This window comes from Jaculus jaculus, chromosome 8 (genome assembly GCF_020740685.1).
Source record: "Jaculus jaculus isolate mJacJac1 chromosome 8, mJacJac1.mat.Y.cur, whole genome shotgun sequence".
NCBI lineage: Eukaryota > Metazoa > Chordata > Mammalia > Rodentia > Dipodidae > Jaculus > Jaculus jaculus.
The window spans coordinates 114,968,308-114,989,600 of record NC_059109.1 but is presented as its reverse complement, the minus strand read 5'-3'; the positions used below and the strand labels follow the sequence as shown (position 1 = coordinate 114,989,600).

Sequence of the window (21,293 nt, the reverse complement as noted above, 5' to 3'; positions counted from 1 at the left end):
ACTTACTGCCTTGAGTTACTGCATGGATAAGGCAGAAAACTGATATGAATTTAATAACAATTTTGTAGTACCCAAGTGAGGGAAGGTGATTTGAAACATTTGTTTATTTTATTTTAAGAAGTGTGGTATTTTTGAAATACAAGTATGATTTTACTTGTAGCTCTGAATACATATTTTGAAACACTTGTCTTCATTATGTTAGCAGCATATGTCTGAGTCTCACTCTGAGAAGAAAGAAGTTGATAATTTACAGGACACTACTACTAAAACAAGACAACAAATGTCAAAAGTACAAATAAAAGGTTAGACCCATATTGATCAGTAACTTGGTTGAATGCTTTGTATAACAGTGAAATGTGCTGTCATAGGTAGGTATGGAGCCTTATTCAGCAGAATTTTCCTAAATCTACAAATTTCCTCACCATTTTCTTCCATTTCTTCTGGCATCATTCAACTTCTGAGTTGGGCCTTTTACTCAGTTTCCATATTTTCATCTATGACCTCTGTCTATTGTCTTACAATAACAACATGAATGTGGACCTAGCATCTATGAAGCTGTTTTCATGTTTACATGACACAATCATCGTCAGGCATGGTAGCACACGCCTTTAATGCCAGCACTTAGGAGGCAGAGGTAGGAAGATCACTGTGAGTTCAAGGCCACCCTGAGACTATGTAATGAATTCCAGGTCAGCCTAAGCTAGAATGAGACCCTGCCTTGAAAAACCAAAAAAAAAAAAAAAAAAAAGACACAAACAGAATAACCATTTATGTCCTTTGTGACAGGATGACTCTTAAACAATGTAAAGCAAGTTCAGCACAAAACAGCATTTCATGTCATGTGTTTTGAAATGAGAAAAGGTTGACAGAAACTTTGATGATTTAATTAAATATGGCTTATTATGTTTTTGTTGGAGAAAGATACTATGCAAAATATGACATGGCATGACTTTATGATAATTTCAAAATGTGTATCTATCATGTTTTTCATTGTTCCTCACTTGCTAAATTTGTGTTTGCAACTTTCCAATCATTGCTTTCTCAAATCATATTTATTTCTAGAGTTTGTAGGAGTCACATTTTTAATGTTCATAAATATAAAAGTGTCTTCTAAATTCAGTTGAATGGAAGGTCTGATTAATGAATGTAATACATTTGCATTGATTTTATTTTTCATGTGGAGGGTGGGTTTGTTTTTGAGCTGTGCTGCCACTGTAGCCTATGCTGACCTAGAACTCACTAGGTACTTCTAGGCTGGCATTGAACTCCCAAAAATACTTTGACCTTTGCCTCCTGAATGCTGGCATTAGTGGTGTGTGTCACCAAACCATTCCTAGGATTTTATAATTAAAATATTTTCCTTAATTCTATAAAGATTTTTGAACTATTGTTTCTTTTGAGCGAATTATTCCTATGTGTATGGTTTTGTCTATGGCAGCAGCAGAGCCTGTAGTGAAAATAGAAAGCAGCCACAACAGCCATAGCGACAGTTACAAGGCTGAGTCACAGGTATGAAATCTGCAAAGTTAACATCATGTATTAATACTTGTTTCGGGTTCAAATTGTGCATGTGATAAATGAAAATACACCTGAGATTGCCCTATATGTAATTGACAAGTTATCATTTAGTTGGAAGAATTTCAGTTCATTCCAGATTCTTAGACTATTGGGACAGCCTGTAATAATTTACATCTAGACATCATGTGTCAGGGGCTCTACAAGTTGTCTTTATGATAAAAATCAGGGTCTCTATTTCAAAGAGGCATAATATTTCTCAGAAAATTAGTATGAAAATCAATTCGGCTGACTAAGCTTCTCTTTGGGCTTGAAGACAAGCTAGTTCTGCAGGCTAGAAAATTGAACTTATGTTAGGGGCAGATTCTAGCCTGGGGGTCACGGTGTATACCCAGATAATCAGTCCAAAATTACAAACCAAAAGGCTGCATCTTTTCTTTGCATTCCATTCCACTGCACATACGAGGGCAAATTCATTAACGGAGCTCTTGTGAAATGGTAGTTGTTGTTTTGAATTGCTTTTAAAATAACGTCCCATATCCACAAATGACATAAAAAGTATTCTACACTGGTGCCTGTGAGTGAGTTAAAATAGCTTCTAAATGCACTACACTATTTGAATTCACATAAAGTACTTAAAAGTGATGTGTCTGGGCAGTTCTCTCATTGGTACGTGAGGCCATTGTAAAGATCTTTCATGTATTTTGATTGGGAATCCATTGCTCTTAGGTCACGTTTTCTCTATGATGCACGTTAAAAGCTCTATATGTCATGCAAAGCCTATGATATTATCATGATAATATAAGAAACATAAGCATATAAAACACAGTAAATGTTTTGAGCCCTGTGAGTAAAGTTGAGGTTACTTTTATCCAAGCAGGCTGAGAGAACATGTATGTGCCACCAGTGCAGTGTGAGGGCATCTCCAAATATGAGAAATATGTTGAATATAGGTATTTGGGATCATGTATGTCATTCAAGAATGACAGAGTATCCCAACAGTTCGGAGGCAGAGCTGGGAGGATCACCAAGAGTTCAAGGGCACCCTGAGACTATATAGTCAGTTTCAGATCAGTCTGGCCTAGAGACCCTACCTCAAAAAAAAAAAAAAAAAAAAGTGTTGGAGCCAGGCGTGGTGGCGCACGCCTTTAATCCCAGCACTCGGGAGGCAGAGGTAGGAGGATTGCCAAGAGTTCGAGGCCACCCTGAGACTACATGGTGAATTCCAGGTCAGCCTGAGCCAGAGTGAGACCCTACCTCGAAAAACAAAAACAAAAAAAAAAAGTGTTTGGCTGGAGAGATGGCTTAGCGGTTAAACACTTGCCTATGAAGCCTAGTTAGCCCAGTTAGAGGCTCAATTTCTCAGGACCCTCGTTAGCCAAATCCACAAGGGGGCACATGTGTCTAGAGTTCGTTTTCAGTGGCTGGAAGCCCTGGCATGCGCATTCTCTCCCTCTCACTCTCTCTCTTCCTCTTTCTGTCTCTTTCACTCTCAAATAAATAAATAAAAATGAACAAAAAAATTAATTAAAAAAAAGAATGACAAAGTAAACAATGTGAACAATATCACATGTGTCCTTGCAATGAATGTCACATTTAAAATAGCAAATAGATAATTTTATGCTTCTTTCTCACTCTGGCATGGTGTATAGCTCTGATGATCTTCCTAGATTGGCTAAGGCATGCATAGGAAATCTCAACTACAGATCATTTTATTTAACCCTAACATGATTTCTAGCTTAAAGCTGATTCTTTACCACCATTATTTTGCCCATGAAAGTTTTCCCTATTTCTCTTAGCTTGCCACAGTTGCTTCCACCAGTTATATAGGCTGTAAGATGACCAGAAACAGACTTCATATTGATATCCCTTTAGACAGGTCTCTATTAAAGAAATCTTGTTTTGAATACTTGCTCCTCTTATGATGAAGACTTGATGATTTTGTCATATGAAATATGAATGTCTTTGTATATATGTATATGAGATTTGGAAATTCTTGTTTTTCATATTAGCAGAGTATTTCTGAGCCTCATTCTAGCAAGAAGGAAGATGGTCATAAAACTATTGCTCAAAGACAAAAACATGGAACACATTCACAGATAAAAGGTAAGAACTATACTGGAATAGAAATAGGTTTCATGCTACTTTCACCGTAAAACCATTTTGAAAACTTTACAATGTTAGCACTTATAGTTACTTGGGGAATTGTAAATTTAACCTGAGCTGATGAGCTTATAGAGAGATCCTCCTGGTCATCATAATTTTTCTGAGCCATTTCAAAGCTAGGGATGGTATAAAGTCACATGTGTAAGTTTCAAAAGTAAAAGAATCTCAAAAGAATTACTTGTACAAGTAAGGTTCAGATTGTTGGAAAATAAAATTTATTAACACAAATTTTACTACAATTAATGGTTTCTATTCCCTAATTTTTCAGTACAATTATTTTCATGCAGTTCATTTAATGGAAGTGCCCTTTTTTTCTAGAAGCATCAGCAGATCATACTACAAAACCAGAAGTACAGAAAGCCAGCCATAGAGACAGCAAAATGGATCTACTAACAGTAAGGAGTATTCAAACTTCAAAACTGCATATATATTGCATATTCACTTTCAAAATTTACTGTAGACCTATTTGAATGGACTTTTGTTGACCTCATAAGGTAATGCATGCCACTTTAGTTTTACTTTTGCACATACCTATCCGATTGTATGTTGGTAGTGTGTTGTGAAAGCTTGCATGCAATGACAGCCACAGATCATCTTTTAGTGGCTTTGCAATTTTGCTTTCTGATATTCTGAGCCTCCATTTGTATAAAGGCATAAAGTATCATTAAGAAATGAGTTCAAAAAGATTTTAATAAAAAAAAAATGAGTTCAACCACCCATTGGTAGCTCAGGACAGAGTAGACTTGGAGTCACCACAGCAGAAGGAATGTTGGGCCTCACAAAGTCATTCAGTCACACTGGATAAAGCACGGTGATCAATTCCTTGGCAAAGAAGCACCAGATTCCTGTATGAAAACACACTCAAAAACCCTTAGCATTAACTTCCAATGCTCCCAATCATGTGAAGATCTTATTACAAAGTATGAGTTTACATGTTTTGGATATAATGCTTTTGATGTGTCCATAAAAATCTAAGCTAAATATCATTATCTGTATGCAACCAGACTTGTTATTAAAATTGAGATTCTGACCAAGGAAAAAAAAAGAAATGAGTTCAAAACCAAGTCCAATAACTGAGTTTCTAATAGAAAATTATGGGTAAGTAGCATGTGATGGTCTGGATTTTAGGTGCTCAAACTCAAAGGCTGAATCTTTCCTTGTAATATCTAGTTCACTGTTGTGTGTTCCCACTCCACAAGAATGTGTATTTTTATGTATTCACTGCTCTAAGGAGGTCATTGCAATTATGTTTGAACAAATAGTTCTCAATTGGGTATGGTGCTGCATGTCTTATTCCCAGCAATGGAGAGGCAGAGAAAGGAGTAGAGGTCTGGGCTTCAGGCCAATCAAAGGAATGAGATGCAGGTCAGCCTGGGCTATAGTAACATTACTAACATAGCCTACTATGTTTGAGAGAATATAGTGTAAACTTTGATATTCTAAACTGTTTCTTGGGAACATATTCCTTCCAAACAGCATTGTATTGAAAAATTTTCCTTTTGCCTACCTCAGTTACTTACTGCCTTGAGTTACTGCATGGATAAGGCAGAAAACTGATATGAATTTAATAACAATTTTGTAGTACCCAAGTGAGGGAAGGTGATTTGAAACATTTGTTTATTTTATTTTAAGAAGTGTGGTATTTTTGAAATACAAGTATGATTTTACTTGTAGCTCTGAATACATATTTTGAAACACTTGTCTTCATTATGTTAGCAGCATATGTCTGAGTCTCACTCTGAGAAGAAAGAAGTTGATAATTTACAGGACACTACTACTAAAACAAGACAACAAATGTCAAAAGTACAAATAAAAGGTTAGACCCATATTGATCTGTAACACAGTTGAATGCTTTTATGATCATTCCCTTTGTATAACAGTGAAATATGCTGTGATAAGTAGATATGGAGCCTTATCCAGCAGAATTTTCTTTTTTTTTTTTTTTTTTTTTTTTGGTTTTTCGAGGTAAGGTTTCACTCTAGCCCAGGCTGACCTGGAATTCACTATGGAGTCTCAGGGTGGCCTCGAACTCATTGCGATCCTCCTACCTCTGCCTCCCGAGTGCTGGGATTAAAGGCATGCGCCACCATACCCGGCTTCAGAATTTTCTTAAATCTACAAATTTCCTCACCATTTTCTTCCATTTCTTCTAGTATCAATTAGCTTCTGAGTTGGGTTTCTCACTCAATTTCCGTATTTTCACCTATGACCTCTGTGTATCTATACCTATTGTCTTACAATAGCAACATGAATGGGGACCTAGCATCTAGGAACCTTGCTGTTGTCATGTTTACAAAGTACACAAACATCGCCAGCCATGGTGGCACACGCCTTTAATACCAGCACTCAGGAGGCAGTGGTAGGAGGATCGCTGTGATTTCAAGGCCACGCTGAGAGTTTATAGTGATTTCCTGGTCAGTCTAGGCTAGAGTGAAACCCCGCCTTGAGAAACCAAACAAATAAAAAAAAAAATACACAAACAGAATAACCACTTATGTTCTTTTTGGCAGGATGACTCTTTAAAAATGTAAAGCTAGTGGGGCACAAAACAGCATTTCATGTCATGTTGTTTTGAAATGAGAAAATAAAATTGACATAAATTTAATGATGTAATTAAATATGACTTACAACTTTACTGTTGGAGGAAGATACTGTGCAAAATATGGCATTACATGATTATGATAATTTGAAAATGTATATCTCTCATGTTTCTCATTGTTCCTCACATGCTAAACTTATTTATGGAAGTTTGCAATCATTGCTTTCTCAGATCATGTTTATTTCTAGAGTCTGTAGTAGTGATATTTTTAATGTTTGTAAATATAAAAGTGTCTTCTAAATTCAGTTGAATTGAATGTCTGATTTATGAAAATAATGCATTTTGATTCGTTTATTTCCTGAGGAGGGAGGGTTTGCTTTTGAGCTGTGCTGTCACTGTAGCCTAAGATGTCCAGGAACTCCCTCGGTACTACTAGGCTGGCCTTGAACTCACAAGAATCCTTTGACCTTTGCCTCTTGAATGCTGGCATTAGTGGTGTGTGTCACCAAACCATACCTAGGATTTTACAATTATCATCTTTTACTTAACTCTATAAAGATGTTTGAACTTTTGTTTCCTTTGAGTGAATTTTACTTATGTGTATGTTTTTGTCTATGGCAGCAGCAGAGCCTGTAGTGAAAATAGAAAGCAGCCGTGACAGCCATAGCGACAGTCACAAGGCTGAGTCACAGGTATGAAATCTGCAAAGTTAACATCATGTATAATACTTGTTTCAGGTTCAAAATGTGCATGTGATAAATGAAAATACACTTGAGATTGCCCTATAGGTAATTGATATCAAGTTACCATTTAGCTGGAAGAATTTCAGTTCATGCCGTGTTCTTAGACTATTGGGAGAGCTGTAATAATTTACATCCAGACATCTTCTGTCAGGGTTTCTACAAGTTGTCTTTTTGTAGAAAATCAGGGTCTCTAGTTCTTTGAAAGCATAATGTTTCTCAGAAAATTAGGGTGAAAATCATGTATGGTGACTAAGCTTCTGTTTTGGCTTGAAGGCAAGCTAGTTCTACAGGCTAGGAAATTGAACTTATTTAAGGGCAGATTCTAGCCTGTGGGTCACATTGTGTGCTTAGATCATCAGTCCTTAATTACAAACCAAAACGCTGTATCTTTTCTTTGCATTCCACTCCACTACACATACAAGGGCAAATTCATTAACGGAGACCTTGTGAAATGGTACTTGTTGTTTTGAATTACTTCTAAAATAGCTCCCCATATCCACAAATGACATTAAAAATATTCTACACTGTTGCCTGTGAGTGAGTTAAAATAGCTTCTAAATGCACTACACTATTTGAATTCACATAAAGTACTTAAAGGTGATGTGTCTGGGCAGTTCTCTCATTGGTACGTGAGGCCATTGTAAAGATCTTTCATGTATTTTGATTGGGAATCCATTGCTCTTAGGTCACGTTTTCTCTATGATGCACGTTAAAAGCTCCATATGTCATGCAAAGCCTATGATATTATCATGATAATATAAGAAACATAAGCATATAAAACACAGTAAATGTTTTGAGCCCTGTGAGTAAAGTTGAGGTTACTTTTATCCAAGCAGGCTGAGAGAACATGTATGTGCCACCAGTGCAGTGTGAGGGCATCTCCAAATATGAGAAATATGTTGAATATAGGTATTTGGGATCATGTATGTCATTCAAGAATGACAGAGTATCCCAACAGTTCGGAGGCAGAGCTGGGAGGATCACCAAGAGTTCAAGGGCACCCTGAGACTATATAGTCAGTTTCAGATCAGTCTGGCCTAGAGACCCTACCTCAAAAAAAAAAAAAAAAAAAGTGTTGGAGCCAGGCGTGGTGGCGCACGCCTTTAATCCCAGCACTCGGGAGGCAGAGGTAGGAGGATTGCCAAGAGTTCGAGGCCACCCTGAGACTACATGGTGAATTCCAGGTCAGCCTGAGCCAGAGTGAGACCCTACCTCGAAAAACAAAAACAAAAAAAAAAAAAGTGTTTGGCTGGAGAGATGGCTTAGCGGTTAAACACTTGCCTATGAAGCCTAGTTAGCCCAGTTAGAGGCTCAATTTCCTAGGACCCTCGTTAGCCAAATCCACAAGGGGGCACATGTGTCTAGAGTTCGTTTTCAGTGGCTGGAAGCCCTGGCATGCGCATTCTCTCCCTCTCACTCTCTCTCTTCCTCTTTCTGTCTCTTTCACTCTCAAATAAATAAATAAAAATGAACAAAAAAATTAATTAAAAAAAAGAATGACAAAGTAAACAATGTGAACAATATCACATGTGTCCTTGCAATGAATGTCACATTTAAAATAGCAAATAGATAATTTTATGCTTCTTTCTCACTCTGGCATGGTGTATAGCTCTGATGATCTTCCTAGATTGGCTAAGGCATGCATAGGAAATCTCAACTACAGATCATTTTATTTAACCCTAACATGATTTCTAGCTTAAAGCTGATTCTTTACCACCATTATTTTGCCCATGAAAGTTTTCCCTATTTCTCTTAGCTTGCCACAGTTGCTTCCACCAGTTATATAGGCTGTAAGATGACCAGAAACTGACTTCATATTGATATCCCTTTAGACAGGTCTCTATTAAAGAAATCTTGTTTTGAATACTTGCTCCTCTTATGATGAAGACTTGATGATTTTGTCATATGAAATATGAATGTCTTTGTATATATGTATATGAGATTTGGAAATTCTTGTTTTTCATATTAGCAGAGTATTTCTGAGCCTCATTCTAGCAAGAAGGAAGATGGTCATAAAACTATTGCTCAAAGACAAAAACATGGAACACATTCACAGATAAAAGGTAAGAACTATACTGGAATAGAAATAGGTTTCATGCTACTTTCACCGTAAAACCATTTTGAAAACTTTACAATGTTAGCACTTATAGTTACTTGGGGAATTGTAAATTTAACCTGAGCTGATGAGCTTATAGAGAGATCCTCCTGGTCATCATAATTTTTCTGAGCCATTTCAAAGCTAGGGATGGTATAAAGTCACATGTGTAAGTTTCAAAAGTAAAAGAATCTCAAAAGAATTACTTGTACAAGTAAGGTTCAGATTGTTGGAAAATAAAATTTATTAACACAAATTTTACTACAATTAATGGTTTCTATTCCCTAATTTTTCAGTACAATTATTTTCATGCAGTTCATTTAATGGAAGTGCCCTTTTTTTCTAGAAGCATCAGCAGATCATACTACAAAACCAGAAGTACAGAAAGCCAGCCATAGAGACAGCAAAATGGATCTACTAACAGTAAGGAGTATTCAAACTTCAAAACTGCATATATATTGCATATTCACTTTCAAAATTTACTGTAGACCTATTTGAATGGACTTTTGTTGACCTCATAAGGTAATGCATGCCACTTTAGTTTTACTTTTGCACATACCTATCCGATTGTATGTTGGTAGTGTGTTGTGAAAGCTTGCATGCAATGACAGCCACAGATCATCTTTTAGTGGCTTTGCAATTTTGCTTTCTGATATTCTGAGCCTCCATTTGTATAAAGGCATAAAGTATCATTAAGAAATGAGTTCAAAAAGATTTTAATAAAAAAAAATGAGTTCAACCACCCATTGGTAGCTCAGGACAGAGTAGACTTGGAGTCACCACAGCAGAAGGAATGTTGGGCCTCACAAAGTCATCCAGTCACACTGGATAAAGCACGGTGATCAATTCCTTGGCAAAGAAGCACCAGATTCCTGTATGAAAACACACTCAAAAACCCTTAGCATTAACTTCCAATGCTCCCAATCATGTGAAGATCTTATTACAAAGTATGAGTTTACATGTTTTGGATATAATGCTTTTGATGTGTCCATAAAAATCTAAGCTAAATATCATTATCTGTATGCAACCAGACTTGTTATTAAAATTGAGATTCTGACCAAGGAAAAAAAAAGAAATGAGCTCAAAACCAAGTCCAATAACTGAGTTTCTAATAGAAAATTATGGGTAAGTAGCATGTGATGGTCTGGATTTTAGGTGCTCAAACTCAAAGGCTGAATCTTTCCTTGTAATATCTAGTTCACTGTTGTGTGTTCCCACTCCACAAGAATGTGTATTTTTATGTATTCACTGCTCTAAGGAGGTCATTGCAATTATGTTTGAACAAATAGTTCTCAATTGGGTATGGTGCTGCATGCCTTATTCCCAGCAATGGAGAGGCAGAGAAAGGAGTAGAGGTCTGGGCTTCAGGCCAATCAAAGGAATGAGATGCAGGTCAGCCTGGGCTATAGTAACATTACTAACATAGCCTACTATGTTTGAGAGAATATAGTGTAAACTTTGATATTCTAAACTGTTTCTTGGGAACATATTCCTTCCAAACAGCATTGTATTGAAAAATTTTCCTTTTGCCTACCTCAGTTACTTACTGCCTTGAGTTACTGCATGGATAAGGCAGAAAACTGATATGAATTTAATAACAATTTTGTAGTACCCAAGTGAGGGAAGGTGATTTGAAACATTTGTTTATTTTATTTTAAGAAGTGTGGTATTTTTGAAATACAAGTATGATTTTACTTGTAGCTCTGAATACATATTTTGAAACACTTGTCTTCATTATGTTAGCAGCATATGTCTGAGTCTCACTCTGAGAAGAAAGAAGTTGATAATTTACAGGACACTACTACTAAAACAAGACAACAAATGTCAAAAGTACAAATAAAAGGTTAGACCCATATTGATCAGTAACTTGGTTGAATGCTTTGTATAACAGTGAAATGTGCTGTCATAGGTAGGTATGGAGCCTTATTCAGCAGAATTTTCCTAAATCTACAAATTTCCTCACCATTTTCTTCCATTTCTTCTGGCATCATTCAACTTCTGAGTTGGGCCTTTTACTCAGTTTCCATATTTTCATCTATGACCTCTGTCTATTGTCTTACAATAACAACATGAATGTGGACCTAGCATCTATGAAGCTGTTTTCATGTTTACATGACACAATCATCGTCAGGCATGGTAGCACACGCCTTTAATGCCAGCACTTAGGAGGCAGAGGTAGGAAGATCACTGTGAGTTCAAGGCCACCCTGAGACTATGTAATGAATTCCAGGTCAGCCTAAGCTAGAATGAGACCCTGCCTTGAAAAACCAAAAAAAAAAAAAAAAAGACACAAACAGAATAACCATTTATGTCCTTTGTGACAGGATGACTCTTAAACAATGTAAAGCAAGTTCAGCACAAAACAGCATTTCATGTCATGTGTTTTGAAATGAGAAAAGGTTGACAGAAACTTTGATGATTTAATTAAATATGGCTTATTATGTTTTTGTTGGAGAAAGATACTATGCAAAATATGACATGGCATGACTTTATGATAATTTCAAAATGTGTATCTATCATGTTTTTCATTGTTCCTCACTTGCTAAATTTGTGTTTGCAACTTTCCAATCATTGCTTTCTCAAATCATATTTATTTCTAGAGTTTGTAGGAGTCACATTTTTAATGTTCATAAATATAAAAGTGTCTTCTAAATTCAGTTGAATGGAAGGTCTGATTAATGAATGTAATACATTTGCATTGATTTTATTTTTCATGTGGAGGGTGGGTTTGTTTTTGAGCTGTGCTGCCACTGTAGCCTAAGCTGACCTAGAACTCACTAGGTACTTCTAGGCTGGCATTGAACTCCCAAAAATACTTTGACCTTTGCCTCCTGAATGCTGGCATTAGTGGTGTGTGTCACCAAACCATTCCTAGGATTTTATAATTAAAATATTTTCCTTAATTCTATAAAGATTTTTGAACTATTGTTTCCTTTGAGCGAATTATTCCTATGTGTATGGTTTTGTCTATGGCAGCAGCAGAGCCTGTAGTGAAAATAGAAAGCAGCCACAACAGCCATAGCGACAGTTACAAGGCTGAGTCACAGGTATGAAATCTGCAAAGTTAACATCATGTATTAATACTTGTTTCGGGTTCAAATTGTGCATGTGATAAATGAAAATACACCTGAGATTGCCCTATATGTAATTGACAAGTTATCATTTAGTTGGAAGAATTTCAGTTCATTCCAGATTCTTAGACTATTGGGACAGCCTGTAATAATTTACATCTAGACATCATGTGTCAGGGGCTCTACAAGTTGTCTTTATGATAAAAATCAGGGTCTCTATTTCAAAGAGGCATAATATTTCTCAGAAAATTAGTATGAAAATCAATTCGGCTGACTAAGCTTCTCTTTGGGCTTGAAGACAAGCTAGTTCTGCAGGCTAGAAAATTGAACTTATGTTAGGGGCAGATTCTAGCCTGGGGGTCACGGTGTATACCCAGATAATCAGTCCAAAATTACAAACCAAAAGGCTGCATCTTTTCTTTGCATTCCATTCCACTGCACATACGAGGGCAAATTCATTAACGGAGCTCTTGTGAAATGGTAGTTGTTGTTTTGAATTGCTTTTAAAATAACGTCCCATATCCACAAATGACATAAAAAGTATTCTACACTGGTGCCTGTGAGTGAGTTAAAATAGCTTCTAAATGCACTACACTATTTGAATTCACATAAAGTACTTAAAGGTGATGTGTCTGGGCAGTTCTCTCATTGGTACGTGAGGCCATTGTAAAGATCTTTCATGTATTTTGATTGGGAATCCATTGCTCTTAGGTCACGTTTTCTCTATGATGCACGTTAAAAGCTCCATATGTCATGCAAAGCCTATGATATTATCATGATAATATAAGAAACATAAGCATATAAAACACAGTAAATGTTTTGAGCCCTGTGAGTAAAGTTGAGGTTACTTTTATCCAAGCAGGCTGAGAGAACATGTATGTGCCACCAGTGCAGTGTGAGGGCATCTCCAAATATGAGAAATATGTTGAATATAGGTATTTGGGATCATGTATGTCATTCAAGAATGACAGAGTATCCCAACAGTTCGGAGGCAGAGCTGGGAGGATCACCAAGAGTTCAAGGGCACCCTGAGACTATATAGTCAGTTTCAGATCAGTCTGGCCTAGAGACCCTACCTCAAAAAAAAAAAAAAAAAAAAGTGTTGGAGCCAGGCGTGGTGGCGCACGCCTTTAATCCCAGCACTCGGGAGGCAGAGGTAGGAGGATTGCCAAGAGTTCGAGGCCACCCTGAGACTACATGGTGAATTCCAGGTCAGCCTGAGCCAGAGTGAGACCCTACCTCGAAAAACAAAAAAACAAACAAAAAAAAAAGTGTTTGGCTGGAGAGATGGCTTAGCGGTTAAACACTTGCCTATGAAGCCTAGTTAGCCCAGTTAGAGGCTCAATTTCCCAGGACCCTCGTTAGCCAAATCCACAAGGGGGCACATGTGTCTAGAGTTCGTTTTCAGTGGCTGGAAGCCCTGGCATGCGCATTCTCTCCCTCTCACTCTCTCTCTTCCTCTTTCTGTCTCTTTCACTCTCAAATAAATAAATAAAAATGAACAAAAAAATTAATCGCCATGAGTTCAAGGGCACCCTGAGACTATGTAGGGAATTCCAAGTAACTCTGGGCTAGAGTGAGACTCTACCTCAAAAAACCAAAAAAAAAAAAAACAAAAAGAAAATGACAAAGTAAACAATGTGAACAATATCACATGTGTCCTTGCAATGAATGTCACATTTAAAATAGCAAATAGATAATTTTATGCTTCTTTCTCACTCTGCAATAGTATATAGCTCTGATGATCTTCCTCGATTGGCTAAGGCATGCATAGGAAATCTCAACTACAGATCATTTTATTTAACCCTAACATGATTTCTAGCTTAAAGCTGATTCTTTACCACCATTATTTTGCCCATGAAAGTTTTCCCTATTTCCCTTAGCCTGCCACAGTTGCTTCCCCAATTACATAGGCTGTAAAATGACCAGAAACAGACTTGATACTGATAACCCTTTAGACAGGTCTCTATTAAAGAAATCTTGTTTTGAATACTTGCTCCTCTTATGATGAAGACTTGATGATTTTGTCATATGAAATATGAATGTCTTTGTATATATGTATATGAGATTTGGAAATTCTTGATTTTCATATTAGCAGAGTATTTCTGAGCCTCATTCTAGCAAGAAGGAAGATGGTCATAAAACTATTGCTCAAAGACAGAAACATGGAACACATTCACATACAAAAGGTAAGAAATGTAGTGGAATAGAAATTGGTTTCATGCTACTTTCACCGTAAAACCATTTTGAAAACCTTACAATGTAAGCACTGATAGTTATCTTAGGGAATTGTACATTTAACCTGAGCTAATGAGCTTATAGAAAGATCCTGGTAATCATTCTTTTTCTGAGACATTTCAAGGCTAGGATTGGTACAAGTCACATGTGTAAGTTTCAAAAGTAAAAGAATCTCAAAAGAATTACATATACATGTAAGGTTCAGATTATGTGAAAATCAAAGTTTTTAATACAAATTTTACTGCAATAAATTGTTTCTATTCCCTAAATTTTTCAGTATAGTTATTTTCATGCAATTCATTTAATTGAAGTGCCTGTTTTTTGTTTTTTGTTTTTTTTCTAGAAGCATCAACAGATCATACTACAAAACCAGAAATACAGAAAGCCAGCCATAGAGATAGCAAAACGGATCTACTAACCGTAAGGAGTATTCAAATTTCCAAACTACATATATATTGCATATTCACTTTCAAAATTTACTGTAGACCTATTTGAATGGACTTTTGTTGACCTCATAAGGTAATGCATGCCACTCTAGTTTTACTTTTGGACATATCTGTCTGATTGCATGTTGGTAGTGTATTGTGAAAGTTTGCATCCATCAACAGCCACAGATTATCTTTCAGTGGCTTTGCAATTTTGATTTCTGATATTCTGAACCTCCATTTGTATAAAGGAATAAGGTATCATTAAGAAATCAGTTCAAGGGCTGGAGAGATGGCTTAGCGGTTAAACGCTTGCCTGTGAAGCATAAGGACCCCGGTTCGAGGCTCGATTCTCCAGGACCCACGTTAGCCAGATGCACAAGGGGGCGCATGCGTCTGAAGTTCATCGGCAGTGGCTGGAGGCCCTTGCACTCCCATTCTCTCTCTCTCTATCTGCCTCTTTCTCTCTCTGTTGCTCTCAAATAAATAAATAAAAACGAACAAAAAAATTAAAAATAAAAAAAAGAAATCAGTTCAAAACCAAGTGTTATAACTGAGTTTCTAATAGAAAATTATAGGTAAGTAGTATGTGATAGTCTGGATTTCAGGTGAACAGATCAATATTCCCATTGCTCAAACTTGATGTTTCATATAATCAGTGACTAATTCCAAACTCAAAGGCTGATCTTTCCTTGTAGTTTCTAGTTCACTGTTGTGTGCCCCACTCCATGAGAAGGTGTATTTTTATGTATTTGCTAGTCTATTGATGTCATTGCAATTAGGTTTTAACAAATAGTTCTCAATTGGATATGGTGCTGAATGCCTTATTCCCAGCAATGGAAAGGCAGAGAAAGGATTAGATGACTGGGTTGAGGCTAATCAAAGGAATGAGATGCAGGTCAGCCTGGGCTATAGTAAAATTACTAACATAGCCTACTACGTTTGAGAGAATATAGTGTAAACTTTGATATTCTAAACTATTTCTTGGGAACATATTCTTTCCCATTAGCATTGTATTGAAAATTTTCCTTTTGCCTACCTCAGTTACTTCTTTAATTATTGCATGAGTAAGGCAAAAAACAGAAATGAATTTAACAATTTTGCAGTACCCAATCGAAGGAATGTGATTTTAAATATTTGTTCATTTTGTTTTAAAGAATGGGGTACACTTGAAATATATAATATGACTTTACTTGTAGCTCTGAATACATATTTTGAAACACTTTTCTTCATTATGTTAGCAGCGTATCCCTGAGTCTCTTTCTGAGAAGGAAGAAGTTGATAATATATGTGGCACTGCTATTAAAGCAAGACAACAACTGGCAAATGTACAAACAAAAGGTTAGATCCATAATGATTAGTAACTCAGTTGAATGTTTTTCTAAAATTTTTTGTTTATTTTTATTTAGTTATTTGAGAGTGACAGACAGACAGAGACAGAAAGAGGCAGAGAGAGTGAGAGAGAATGGGCGCACCATGGCTTCCATCCACCACAAAGGAAGTTCATATGCATGCACCCCCTTGTGCATCTGGCTTACATGGGTCCTTGATCTGGGGTTCTTAGGCTGCACAGGCAAGCGTTTAACCACTAAGCCTTCTCTCCAGCCCCGGTTGAATGCTTTTATCATAAGTACTCCCTCTGGAAAACAGTGAAATAGCCTGTGATAGGGAGATACGAAGCCTTATCAATCACAATTTTCCTAAATCTACAAATTTCCTTACCATTTTCTTCCTTCACTTCTGGTATCATTCAGGTTCTGAACATGGTTTCTCACTCAATTTCTATATTTTCACTAATGGCCTTCTATGTATCTATACCTATTGTCTTAAAATTCTTTCTCACTAAGTGCACAATTGTATCATATTGCATACTATCATGTACATCATCTCGGGAACAGTGTTTGGATGCCGTTGCTAAGCCTCACACTGAACTGTTTTCTACTACAGTACCTGACATTAACCAAATCTCCATCACTAACATAACTGTAGAGGAAAATGAAAATTAACCATTCACATGAAAATGAATGGGGGCTTACCAATCTAGGAGCCTTGCTGTCATCATGTTTAAAAAGTACACAAACAGAATAACCAGTTATGTCTTTTGTGGAAGGATGTGTCTTAATGTAAAACAAGTGGGGCACAAGAGTCTTTTATATCAATTTCTTTTGAAATGAGAATAAAATGTTACAGAAATTTTGAAAATGTAATTACATTTGACTTATAATTGTCTTTTTGGAGGAAGACACTGTGCAAAACGTTACATGACAGGTCCCTATAATATTTTCAACATGTGCATTTGTGTGTCATTCATTGTTCCTCAAAGTGTAAATTTGTAAATGGAATTTTGGAGTCATTGCTTTCTCAGATGTTGTTTATTTCTCGAATCTGTCCCAGTGACATTTTTAATGCTTTTGAATATATAAGTGTCCTCAAAATTCAGTTTAATGGAATGTCTGATATAGGAAAGTAATACGTTTTGGTTGTTTTTGGTTTTTCGAGGTAGGGTCTCATCTTAGCCAAGGCCAGCCTGGAATTTACTATGTAGTCTCAGGGTGGCCTCGAACTCATGGTGATCCGCCAACCTGTGCCTCCCAAGTGCTGGGATTAAAGGCGTGTGACACCATGCCCGGCTTTACATTTTTATTTATAGAGTTTTTTTTTCCATGTGGAGAATAGGTTCATTTTTGATGTATGGTGCCACTTTATCTAAGGCTGACCTAGAACTCACTCTGTACTACTAGGCTGGTCTTGAACTCAGAAAGATCCTCTTACTTTTCCTCCTGAAAGCTGGTAATAAAGGTGTACTTCAGAAAGCCAAACCTAGGCCTTTTATACTTAAAACCTTCTACTTAATGCTATAAAGATTGTTGAATTACTATTTTCTATGAGAAAAGTTCCCCTAAGTTTATGTTTTTTGTATGGCAGAAGCAGAGCCTACAGTGAAAATAGAAGTCGGCCAAAACAGCCATGGTGACAGTGACAAGGCTGAGTCATGGGTATGAAATCTTCAAATTTAAGTCATGTATTCATACTTGTTTGGGCTCAAAATGTGCATGTGGTAAATACACTTGAGATCACCCTACAAGTAACTGATAGCAAGTTATCATTTATTTTGGGAGACTTTTAGCACATACTGTGTTCTGGGATCATCTAGACAGCCTCTTTCAGTGGCTTTACAAGTTGTCTTTATTGTAAAATTTTGGGTCTCCATTTCTCTGAAAGCATAATATTTCTCAGAAAGTTAGGATAAAAATCAAGTCTGGTGACTAAGTTTCTACTTTTGATTCAAGGCATGCTACCTGTGAAGGCCAGGAAATTGAGTTTATGTTAAGGGCACATTATAGCCTGTGGGTCAATATTTATGTTTAGATAGTCAGTCATTAATTACAAACTTAAAGTCTGCATTTTTTGTGCATTCCATTTTGCTACACATACAAGTGCATATTTATTAAACTTGCATTCTGAAATGGTGGTTGTTGCTTTCAGTTTTTTTAAGACATTTTTATTCATTTATTTATTACAGAAAGAGAGGGAGAGAGAGATAGAGAGTGAGAGTGGGTGCACCAGGGCCTCTAGCCACTGCAAACAAATTCCAGATGCATGTACCACCATGTGCATCTGGCTTACACTGGACCAGGAGAATCAAACCTGGTTCCTTAAGCTTCACAGGCAAATGCCTTAACCACCATTCCATCTCTCCAGCCTGCTTTCAGTATTTTTTTGCAATTTTCCTTTCTGATAATCTGAGCCTTCATTTGTCTATAGGCATAAGATATCATTTTAAAAAATGTCTTCATGGGGCTGTAAAGATGGCTTTGTGGTTAAGGCGCTAGCCTGCAAAGCCAATGGGCTCAGGCTCAATTCTTACAACTCAGGTAAGCTAGGTGCTTGGGTTCACTTATAGCAGCAGACAGCCCCAGTGTGCTCAGTCTCACTTTAAAATAATTTTAAAAAAGAGTTCAAAACTAAGTCTGATGACTCAGTTCCTAATCAGAATTAATGGGTAAGTTAGATGTGGTGGTCCAGATTTCATGAGAGCAGGTCAATATTCCCAGAGCTCAAACTGGATGCTTTCATATAATCAGTGATCAATTCCAAAGTCAATGCTGCATCTTTTCTTGTAGTTCCCACTACACTGTGGTGTGTCCACTCTGTATGAGAATGTGTATTTTTATGTGTTCCCTACACTAATGGGGTCAATGCAATTCAGTTTTAACAAAGAGTTCTCAATTGGGTATGATACTGCATGCCTTTAATCCCAGCAATTGGGAGAGAGAGGAAGGAGGCGATGTCTGGGATTGAGGCCAGTCTGAGTCTGGATCCACAGAATGAGATCCAGGTCAGCCTGGACTAGAGTAAAATTATAAAAATAGCCTGCTACATTAGGGTGCAAACAATGTAACTTTGTTATTCTAAACTATTTCTTGGGAACATATTCTTTCCCAATAGCATTGTATTGAAAAATTTGCCTTTACCTCCCTCAGTTACTTCCTCTGGCTATTGCCTGGAGAAGGTAGAAGATAGATAGGAATGTCATAATTAGATTTACAGCACCCTAATGAAGAAATATGGTTTAGAATACTTAATCTATTTATTTTGAAGAGTTGATGCTTTTGAAATATATAATATACATGTGTGTGTAGCCCTGAATAGATTTTGTAAAACTCTTTTCTTAATTACATTAGCAGCGTATCCCTGAGTCTCTTCCTGAGAAGAAAGAAGTTGACAATGTACCTGGCACCACTACTAAAGCAGGACAACAAATGGCAAATGTACAAATAAAAGGTCAGACCATCTGGATTAGGAACCATGTTGAGTGCTTTAATGATGACCATTCCCTTTGGAAAACAGGGAAATGTCCTGTGATTGGTAGATATATAACCTTATCCAGCAGAATTGTCCTAAATCTACAAACTTTCTCACCATTTTCTTCCTTCTGGTATCATTCAGCTTCTGAGCATGATTTCTCACTCAATCTCTGTATTCTCACCTATCGACTTCTGTGTATCTATACCTATTGTCTTACATGCTTCCACGCAGAGTGCACAAAATGCTGCATACCATCATGCACATCATGTCATGGACAGTGTTTGCATGCCATTCCTAAACCTCACACTGAGCTCTTTCCCACTTTAGTAACTGACATTAAGCAAATCTCCATCAATAACATAACTCTAGAGGAAAATGAAAATTAGCCATTCACACCAACATGAATGGGGACGTAGCATGTAGGAGCCTTGCTGTCATCATGTTTAAAAAGTACAGAAACAGGGGGCTGGAAAGATGGCTTAGCAGTTAAGGCCTTGCTTGCAAAGGCAAAGGAACCAGGTTCACATCCCAGGACCCATGTAAGCCAGATACACAAAGGGGCGCACATGTCTGGAGTTTGTTTGCAGGGCTAGAGGACCTGGTGCATGCATTCCCTCTCTATCTCTCTCTCTGTCTCTACCTGCCTATTTCTGTATCTCTCTCTCTCAAATAAATAAATAAAAATGTTTTTTAAAGTATGCAAACAGAATAAACAGTTATGTTTTTGTAGAAGGATGAATCTTAAAGTAAAACAAGTGGTGCACAAGAGTGTTTCATATCAAGTTTCTTTGAAATAAGAAAAAGAGAAGGAAATTTTGATGGTGTAATTATATTTGACTTATAACTTTCTTGGTGGATGAAGACACTGTGCAAAATGTGACTTGACATGTCCCTATGATATTTTCAAAAGTATGTCTTGCATGTTATTCATTGCCTGAGGTGGCAAATTTTGAATGGAAGTTTGCAAACATTTTAATAATTAAAACCTTCTACTTAATTTTATAAAGATTTTTTGTTTGAGTTACTGTTTCTTTGAGTGAATTTTACCTAAGTGTATGTTTTTTGTATGGCAGCAGCAGAGCCTATAATGAAAGTAGAAGGCAGCCGAGACAGCCATGGTGACAGTGACAAGACTGAGTCACGGGTATGAAATCTTCAATTTAAAATCATGTATTCATACTTGTTTTGGGCTCAAAATATGCATGTGGCAAATAAAAATACCCTTTGATTGACTTACAGGTAACTGGCAGGTTATCATTTAATTTGGAACAGTTTTCATACATGCCTGGTTCTTAGGCTATTGAGAGAGTCTGTAATAATTTACATCTAGAAATCATCTTTCCAGGGCTCTACAAGTGTTCCTTATGATAAAAATCTGGGTCTCCATTTCTATCAAAGCATAATATATCTCAGAATTTAAGATGAAAATTAAGTCTGGTGACTCAGTTTCTATTTTGGATTCAAGGCAAGCTAGTTTTGAAGGCTAGGAAATTGAATTTATGTTAAGGGTAGGTTATTGCCTATGGGTCAAAATTTGTGTTTAGCAGCACCTAGGAGGCAGAAGGATCACCATGAGTTCAAAGCCACCCTGAGACTAATTCCAGGTCAGCTTGAGCTAGAGTGAGATACTACCTGGGGAAAAAGAAATGTGTTTAGATATTCAACCCTTAATTACAAACATAAAGGCTGCAC

At 36.8% G+C, this 21,293-nt stretch overlaps 1 protein-coding gene across 1 annotated transcript in view; it reads left to right on the top strand.

The window, feature by feature from the left end:
- The window catches only part of LOC123462788, a 187,018-nt gene that overhangs the window by 103,626 nt on the left and 62,099 nt on the right, over positions 1-21,293 (top strand). Inside the window, exons 67-82 of the mRNA XM_045156362.1 lie at positions 203-302; positions 1,439-1,509; positions 3,528-3,621; positions 4,000-4,076; positions 5,398-5,497; positions 6,842-6,912; positions 8,933-9,026; positions 9,405-9,481; positions 10,802-10,901; positions 12,035-12,105; positions 14,225-14,318; positions 14,711-14,787; positions 16,037-16,133; positions 17,718-17,788; positions 19,478-19,577; positions 20,675-20,745. Of these exons, the coding sequence (XP_045012297.1) occupies positions 203-302; positions 1,439-1,509; positions 3,528-3,621; positions 4,000-4,076; positions 5,398-5,497; positions 6,842-6,912; positions 8,933-9,026; positions 9,405-9,481; positions 10,802-10,901; positions 12,035-12,105; positions 14,225-14,318; positions 14,711-14,787; positions 16,037-16,133; positions 17,718-17,788; positions 19,478-19,577; positions 20,675-20,745 (1,365 nt within the window). The remainder of the gene's footprint in view (positions 1-202; positions 303-1,438; positions 1,510-3,527; positions 3,622-3,999; positions 4,077-5,397; positions 5,498-6,841; positions 6,913-8,932; positions 9,027-9,404; positions 9,482-10,801; positions 10,902-12,034; positions 12,106-14,224; positions 14,319-14,710; positions 14,788-16,036; positions 16,134-17,717; positions 17,789-19,477; positions 19,578-20,674; positions 20,746-21,293) is intronic.